The following is a 9,266-nucleotide window of genomic DNA, read 5'->3' on the forward strand; positions in this document are numbered from 1 at the left end:
TCTGCTTTGATGGATTTAACAACGCAACTGCAAAGCTAGTCTGTGAGGAGCTCGGCTTTCCAGCGGCAAAGGAGTTCTCTGGTCAGATTTTGACCAGTAATCATACAGCAGCAGGGAGGAGGGTTGAACGCCTATCGTGTTCGAACGGTGACTACAGAATTTGACAACGAAATTAATACTCGTAGTACTCGGTCTCGATGCGTACTCGAGTGTACAATACCTCACTGAAAGATCACGATTATTTCGATTAAAATCACACGGTAAATTCATCACTCAATATTTGCCGAATAGTGCAATTTATTTTCATTGTCATGACTTGATTTCTTTTAAAATTCCCGTCTTATTTGGTTACTACTGTTAACATCATTACAATTTTCCATTACATGGGTCATTTCTTGCTGACTCTTAGTAACATCGTGAGTTCTGGAACCTGACTGACATAAACGTTGATAACTACCTAATGAATCAGTGTTAAGTAGCAGCCACGATATTCACGTCGATGTGTGTCAATCAGTCGCCCCCCCCCCAAAAAAAAAAAACAACAACCAAAACAAAACAAAGCAAAACAAAACAAAACAAAAACTCAAGAATTTCATTGATTTGAATAAATACGCAGTACCCACCGCATGCTATAAGTAATAAAACCAGCACTAACTGTCGGGCGGAAGTTCAGTGGTCTAGTGGATAAGACGCCTGTACGGTGATCAGAAGGTCGTAACTTCAAATCCTGCCCAAGTATGTATGCCCATGATTTCTTTCGTGGCTACTACTAAAAAGTGATTAATTCCGTGCATATATTTAGGTCGATGTACATTATAGGGCAATTTGTCAATCAGTTGCAATAAAAACAACTCTACGCAAGAATTTCATTACTTTGAATAAATCGTGAGCTCTAAATTAAGAAACTATTGCATAGCTCAATTGTCCTCGATACCAATGTACAGGATCTCTACGTTTGGATGAATGCTTATCGACAACCACCGAGTGTTCTTCAAACAGAGCTGTTAGGCTAAAATGCCGAGGTAAGACATACCGTATACAGAATCCATGAATAATTACGCGTATACACTCTTTACTTGTGAACACACTTTTGGCTCGTGTTTTGAAAAAGAAATCGAAAAGATCGAAAAAAAAAGAAGAATCACGATATTCATGACTTTCAGAGGATTACGTCCGGAGATTTGAGTTGTAGGGTACCATTGGCACTCGGAGTTGATGTTGCAAAATATTGGAAGGAAAAGATAGAGACACAATTTACAGAGTTACTGTTTGAGAAAGAAAATCTCACATGGAGATCCTTAATCTTTAATCCTCCTTGAAATGTTTTAAAGTCTACATGTTTGTATGAATATATATTTGGTTTATGGAATTGATATAATTGTATAATGATTGTTAGTGTTAAATATCATATTGTTGAAATCGGCGCATTATTTTCACGGATGTCATCTGTATTATATGTTCTTACAATTGTGATTTGTAACTTTCGATGTATACCTGCAATTATCTAAATAATTGACCTGGTTATGTATGCTAAATATTTCCTTGAATAAAGAAACGATTCCACCCCCCGAAAAAAAAAAATATATATATATTTCGCAATATAATCAAACACGTTTACTTACACATATCATGAACTTGATTTTGTTTAAACTGTGAGAAAAAACCCTTATCATTATGCCAGTATGTAGTTACAAAATCCCCTTTGTTGGATGATTCCCTGTTCTTTACATTGAATATGCTCTTTATTTCCATTGACTGTATGTTTTCTATCTCTATATTTTAATCATCTAAAGTCATTGACACCTGCATGAAAAACGATAAGGATGATATTATATAAGCCGCACTTGCTGGTTTTCATCATATTTTGAAACTGCGTAGAACCCGGATTTCTCGGATGCTACAAGGATAACGAACAGGAATTTCAGGCCGTTTCTAACTTAGGATTTGGCGTTCATTCGGACGAAGAGTGTATATCTACCTGTTATGAAAACTCCGTAAATAATGGCGTTGCTGTCATGCACCAAGAGGGATGCATATGTTTCCAGTCGGAAGTGTATACAAACGTCCTTTCTGGCGGAAGCTTTTCCCACAATTGGACATGTCCTCTCAGGACACAGCTTGAATCCAACCAATTTTATTCATTTAACCGTGAGTATCAGAAGTATTTTTTGTTTTCATAGAGAGTAAAATAAATGCAGCCAAACATCAGTCAACGTAGTCGGTGTTAATTGGTCCTGTGTAATGCCCACATTACTTCGAAATGTTTATAACTTATCAAAAATGATCTTCAGTATATATATATATATATATATATATATATATATATATATATATTCGGTGGCTACTGTATTTGCTACTTCTTCAATGATCATCATAAAGACACAAATTTGTCCTCACTGATGGCATAAAATGTAGTTTGTTATTACACGCAATTGCTTTTAATTGAAATAAGAAGTCATTCCAAACCCCCTAGTAAATAATTCATGAGTCTTTTAATATTGTTGTTTTCAAGTGTTCACTGATCAGTTGATTATCACTGACTTTTTATTATCTTCGTTGATGGCACCATACATTAAGATTACAGAAACTACAAGGACTAATTATCATGTATAATATATGGGTAAGTATATTATTCATATTTCTTAGTGATTCTATACATACCTTGGAAAAATAAGATTGAGTCATACATTTTCCTTTTACGTGTAATAAAAGTGTGTGTGTGTGTGTGTGTGTGTGTGTGTGTGTGTGTGTGTGGGTGGTGGTATTTCTGATCTGAGATCCGCGGGTACTTCATTGTCGCGTCGGTCCAAGGGACTAACAAGTGAATTATTATGTTGTAGGAAAAAGATATATTGTAATATATTCTCCTTGATTATTATTATGATTGCACAATAACATATATATATATATATATATATATATATATATATATATATATATATATATCTATATATATACATAATTGATTATGGCAAGTTAATCCCTGCCTTCTTTATTCATTGAAAGTCTCCGTTGGGTTTTGTGATCATCCGGGGATTGTGCCTAACGGTCTTTTTGACTCGAATATCACACGCTTCGGGTCCAAGATAACTCTCGCTTGTGGCAGAGAGTTCGTCGTGAACGGGAGTGCGACAATGCAGTGTGTGGGACAACCAGGGCGGTCGACCTACTTCCCTGTTTGGAACACTTCAACTCCGTCTTGCCGTGAAGCCAGAAAGGAGACAAACGGTGTGACGTGCAAATACATTCTACAGTATAATCTTGCCTAATCTCTGATAACCACCATGACCACTGGGGCATTTCAAAGTGATCTGCCACCAATTAGTGTGGAACAATGACAAATGATTGTGACGACATTGAATTAGTACTTACACATCTGATGGGACAATTGAACTAAGTAAATCAAATGCGTTTGTATCATTCAAAACTTATTCAATTAAAATCATACAACTCGTAATGCACAGATTCTTATACCCTAACATGTAAACCATTGGGAAAGATTAGTCTTATTTCGGTCTTTTATGAGAATGATGCTTTTTTGAAAATGCCCCTGGATATTTTCCGCCTTTATTAGAAAACATACACAAAGAGGTGAAATGTATTTTAATATCAACAAGTGATTCATGACAGATTACTACAGCGCTTTCATCACAACGTTTCAATAAGACAACATTTTAAGTCCGTGAAGTTTCTGAGTGACATTTTATGCTACGCTATGGGACGAATTCTGTTTATGTGGTTGTCACTATTTTTGTGTGTGGGTCTTTTGTTCACAGACGATGAGTGGGAAGATATCAACATCAGCACAAAGCCCACACAAAGTATGCAAAACACGTCTAATGGTAAGTACCAAGGCTTGCAGTTATATAGCTCATCATATCCGCATGAACAAAATTTTTGTGTTATAACAAATGTCCGAAAGATTATGATTATGATAATTATAATAGATAATAATAGCATGCTCATCAAGCACAATCTCGACCAGCCTCTAAGCGCTTTTGAAAAACCGTGACAACAACAGCAAAGATGACGTCAAAGATAATATCAATCAATATAAAAAATATTAGTTAGAGAGAAATGTTCATCTTCCTCGAAATTCAGTTGTCGTTAATGTGGTATTATTTCATTTGACTGCAACGGTTGATTTGAGACATGTTAGAAAACAAAGACAATCACATGAATTCAATAAAATGCCGACTTCTCTTTTGTGAGCACTCATACACTACAAACAGTTACTGTTGTACTTTGATCACCATGCAAATAAATCTGATATCTGACAGATACAAGAATTGTTCTGTATATTGTCGATCTGGAAAGTGTGAAAACTGTAATATTGCACAGAAAAGTGCTGTCACAAAAAGTAAAAACTGACTAGGAGATTTCCCATCAACATGTACTAGTATATACTGTCAGTATTGCCTGTGTTTTGATTAAAATACACAGGGCATAGACCGACTATTCAAGTTCTGACGTCATTTGGAGAGACAACAGTTACTGTAACTTCTTCGTCACGTGAGTTTAGTAATTGATTCAACCCATATAGCAAGTGTTTTTTTGGTTTTTTTTTTGTTTTTTTGTTTTTTTTTTTACTGCATTTTCCCCTTCTCACTGGCAGTAATTTCGTCAAAACTATTTTGGTGCAATTGATCTACATTTTAGGGTAATCCTTTTGTTAACATGTTTTTATGGCAAAGCGAACCACGGGTGATAATTCATGGTAAATTCGACATCATTTTATTTGAATTTAAATTCAAGGTATGAAAGTGCTACTGCTTTATTTATGATGACAAAAAAAGTCTGATACTAAAATAATATTGGAATCAATAAAGCGTTTGCCCAGTTCTTTTTTTTTACATGAAAGTTTGTGAGTTGAGTTCATATCTCAATGAACACATTTTAAGAAGAAAGTCGCAGACAGTAAAGCAAGACAGACAGAAAGACGATGCATATTCAAAAGTCAGAATACCCATTGTCCATGAAGAAATGGCAAGTTGTAATGTGCTTTTTTTTTCAACAGGGACTGAAGAAAACATATTATATTATGTTTGGCGACTTAATCAGGTCTTCGTAGTATCGTTACTGTCATAGAACACATTGCGTTGGTCGAACAGAAATGCATTTTCTTGAAAATCTCCAATCGTGAATATGGCTTACAAAAGCGATCAAGTACATTACGTCTGCCTATGCAAAGTCAACATTTACAGAAAATTTTGTTAATACTTTATTCGTTTACAGTTTTGGTCAGGTTTGAATGCTCTGCCTGAATGTAAATCAGGGACTTGGGAACTGTTGTGATAAACATTTCGACTACAGTAATCATTTCAGAATCTGTTTATAACACGAATTTGTGTAATAATTCCCCTATGCTCTTTCCGTCAAGTGTGTGAACTTCTATGAGTACAACACTTCAAACCGGGCACGAATAATCTGATTTTCTGAAGTCTCTCATCTCATGCTGTCTTAACAGTCACTCGTCAACAGCAAAAACAATTTATTTTTTATGTTAGTATACTGCGATAATTCAGCAAAGTGAGAAATCTTGCCAGGTTACGGAATAGAACTATTTCTCTTCATAACGATTTGATCTGATTATAAAAACAAACAAACGTCATTTCTGCCTATAGTCATCATAAAAGAGAGAGAAAAAAAAAACTACGAGAGCAAATTCTTCCTCCATTGATTTTAAAGGCGACGATGGACTCACTAAATGATTTATCTTCCAGATACCGAACCAGATACCGAACTTTATGAGATGAATTTTATTACGTTCATCCTGGGAACCCTTCTCGGTGTTGTTTTCGCCGTGCTTGTCATACTGTCCATGATAATGGCTTGGTGGAAACATCAAAAGAAAAGGTGACTTTTTTTTTAATAAAGATTATTATATGGGATGTAAGGGAATGGGGGTCTGATTAATTTATTTAGTGGTAACGGGTCATCACGAAAATATGATTAAAGTCGCCGAGAATCGAATTTCTGATTTTGGTAATTCTGTCATTATAACGATATTTGTGTTTATTTCGCAAAATCTCACCACCAATTGATTACAACGGTGAACACTTAACAAACATACCTTTGAGAAGACCGGTTTAGGAAATCACAATAGGAAAATCAAGATATCAAATAGCGGGGAAAACATCTCAGCTAGAAATTGCTGTTTTACCTATCGGTGCATTCTTCTGATGATGTTTTGTAACATACTGATAATGACAATAATCAAATCTAAACTGAAAATAATAAGAGGAAAGCTACATCTCGACGGCATTCTACTTACATCAAAACTTTCAACAAAAAGTTAAAACTTTCTTTTGTATTAAACTATACTAGCCAATTTATGGTTACGTAGGAATAATGTCTCATAACTTTTTTATTTTTATTTTATTTTAAGCGGTCTATAATTACATCTCCTCCAGTTTGACAGTATGCATTCACTTCTTAACGTTTCTCCTCTTTATTTCATGCGATGTGATACATATAGGCATCCAGAGGCTTCGGGTCAGTCAAATGTCCACTCAAGTGAAGAGCAGTCGCAGCTGAATCCTCTAAACACTTCGACTCAAGGCTCAACAGACGGTGTTGTTTCATTGCACTCTACCAGTATCGACACTTACTCAGCAGGTCGGGTGCTGCCTCACCATCCAGGCAACAAATCTGGAGGCGCTATCGGTCAGCGAGAGAACACGTATGAGAACTCAGCAGAGGTGATTAACGACACATAAATTCGGGTTCGCAGGTTGAGGTTTTTCATGTGAAAGTGTTATATATATATATATATATATATATATATATATATACATATATAAAGCATATATATATATATCTTAAGGGGGTGAGCAGGCTTCAAAAAGGAACAGAAAGCAAGAAACCCCTCAACGTGTGTGTGTGTGTGAGTGTGTGAGTGTGTTTCAATTCAGAACGTGTTGCGGGCTTTGGTATAGAGCAAATTCTTTTATCTCAGTCCATCGAGCAAACGTAGGTGATTACAGTGCACTCCCGTTATATCGAACATGGTTATGATACAATTCCGCAAAATTATCCACTATAATTTTTTTATTGTTTATTTGTTTGTTTACAACGAAATTTCGATATTACGAAAGAAAACTGCCGGTCCCGAGGACTTCGTTATAACGGGAGTCCACTGTATATTTCAGTCAGCGATACCTTCGATATTTTGATATGATCATGCTAAACTAATGCAACTAAGTGCCCCGAGATCTACGTCTATCTGACAATCTGTACCTGTAGTTGCTTTTTAGTTTTGAATGTCAACTTAGTCCACACACAAATCGTCGACATAAATTGACTCATTGCACTAGAATAGACGGTATTTTTCGGATCTCTTTTTCTCTAAAGCATCATTCCTGTTTGTTTTGATTTCCAATCATGTATTTTGATGATGAGGAAACATGAAAGTTTGCTGAGTAATGATATTTCCCTTTTCAGAAGCTATCCTCATATAGATATGCCTCCTGGCGATTTTTTGTGGGTTTCCTGATACAGGGTCATACGTCATCTTCAACGGACCGATCTCGTGAAACTAGACAGAGGAGCGGGAGAGGTTCAGCATACACTAGATCATGTCCTCATGACGTCATACACCAGGGTGGTAAACACGAGTGTAATAATAAGGCAGCGGATAACACGAAAGCACTATACATGGACATGTCAGGTTCAGAGAAGAAAGGGAAGAAGAAGGTAATATTTCTTCAATCCAGGCATTTTAATAAAGAGGAAGAAAATGTTGATGAAGACGGCTACCTCCTTTCCAATGTCAGTCTGCACAGAGCTACTAGATTTCAACCTGAAGCAAGTGTCTCACCATGTGGTAAAGAAATCAGCATAGCGTCATCTATTCAGTCCAGAGGTGTAGATGACGCTAGTCAATGTGGGAAATGCCAATCGTCAATTTACCACGAAATTCCCTCAGCTTCCGAACAATCTGCGCCTATTCCAGAACCACAGTACTGTCCTACCTACTGCAATATCGAAGGAAATGCCGAATTTGGCCCTTATGCAATGACCCGAAACGATCCTTTATATGCGGTATCTATCTGTCCTAGCACGTCACGAGTGGAGCATGAGGTGGATGAACATGGCTATCTCGTTTTAGAAGCAGATCCTGGTGAAAGCGTCAATGATGGTTGTGAAACCCACAACAGCTTGTCTTCCACAAAGATAGATTTGTACGAAAACGAAATTTCCCCCCAAACAGAAGATCACTTCAATTCAACAGTGTATGAGAGTATTCCTCGAGAACCAGAACTGTAAAGATGCCTTTATACTTATTTTGCAAACTGGTAAATAATTTCACAACAACGACGAATATACGATGTTCGTCATTCCGGATGTTCGTTATTCCATAACACGCAAATTCCCTATAAATACGTCATGTTTGTTATTCTAAAAATTAAATTGGGTTCCTTAAGTCGAAAATTTGCGGAGTAATTCAGAAGGTTCGTTGGTCTAAAAATGATATGAAATTTGGAATTTGGAAGGTTCGTTAATCCTAACATATAATAGATTCGAATATCCGAAAATTAAATAAATTTCAGATTTCCGAAGGCTTGTTGATCATAAGGTTCGTTCGTCCGGAAATTCGTCAATCTGAAATTGAAATACAGTTCGATATTCCAAAGGTTCGTTAATCCAAAAATAATATAAGGTTTGTTATTCCGAAGGTTTGTTAATCCGAAAATAATAAGAAGGTGCGCACTAACAAACTTCCAATATATCAGCTTATATTTTGGCTAAATTATCTGTGAACTATTCGTCATGGAGCGTTAGGGAATCATTTAAAGGTAGGGGATACCTTTTACAGAACTCCCAAAATGCAGCAAAACATTAAATATGAACCTCAGGGGACTTGTTTAGGCCACTGCTTAGAAATTTGGAAGTCAACAGTTATCTAAAATTTGAATAATGCACAAAACTCAACTACTCATTAGTTTTGTGTGTCAGCCACACTTAAGCCTGTTTGTTGCAGTCTTCTGTATTTTTTTTATATCTATAAACACAAATTTAAAAGTATAAGAGCTGATGTAATAACATATAGAGTGTGTGTTAAGAATGTATGTAGAAATGTTTGTAAGTTTTGATGAACTTTCTTCACAAAATATACATGATGGACACATATGCAGTGCATTGGTCTGAAAAGGTAGCCTAGTAATGTACTGGAATTTACGGTGAGCCCCGAAAAAAATTCAATTCAAAATCTAGCGGTCAATAAAAATGTACGAAATGTTACCTTCCACTTTCAATACTTTATG

The 9,266-nt window shown here is 36.0% G+C and overlaps 1 protein-coding gene across 1 annotated transcript; it reads left to right on the top strand.

The window, feature by feature from the left end:
- Positions 1-2,015: 2,015 nt before the first annotated feature.
- Positions 2,016-8,268, top strand: LOC140240899 (uncharacterized). Its single transcript, XM_072320679.1, has 7 exons — positions 2,016-2,148; positions 3,007-3,228; positions 3,777-3,842; positions 4,444-4,512; positions 5,724-5,856; positions 6,479-6,701; positions 7,501-8,268. Exons 1-7 carry the CDS (start codon positions 2,016-2,018, stop codon positions 8,266-8,268), a joined length of 1,614 nt encoding a protein of 537 aa, XP_072176780.1.
- Positions 8,269-9,266: the final 998 nt, after the last annotated feature.

Source organism: Diadema setosum, chromosome 17, assembly GCF_964275005.1.
Source record: "Diadema setosum chromosome 17, eeDiaSeto1, whole genome shotgun sequence".
Lineage (NCBI taxonomy): Eukaryota > Metazoa > Echinodermata > Echinoidea > Diadematoida > Diadematidae > Diadema > Diadema setosum.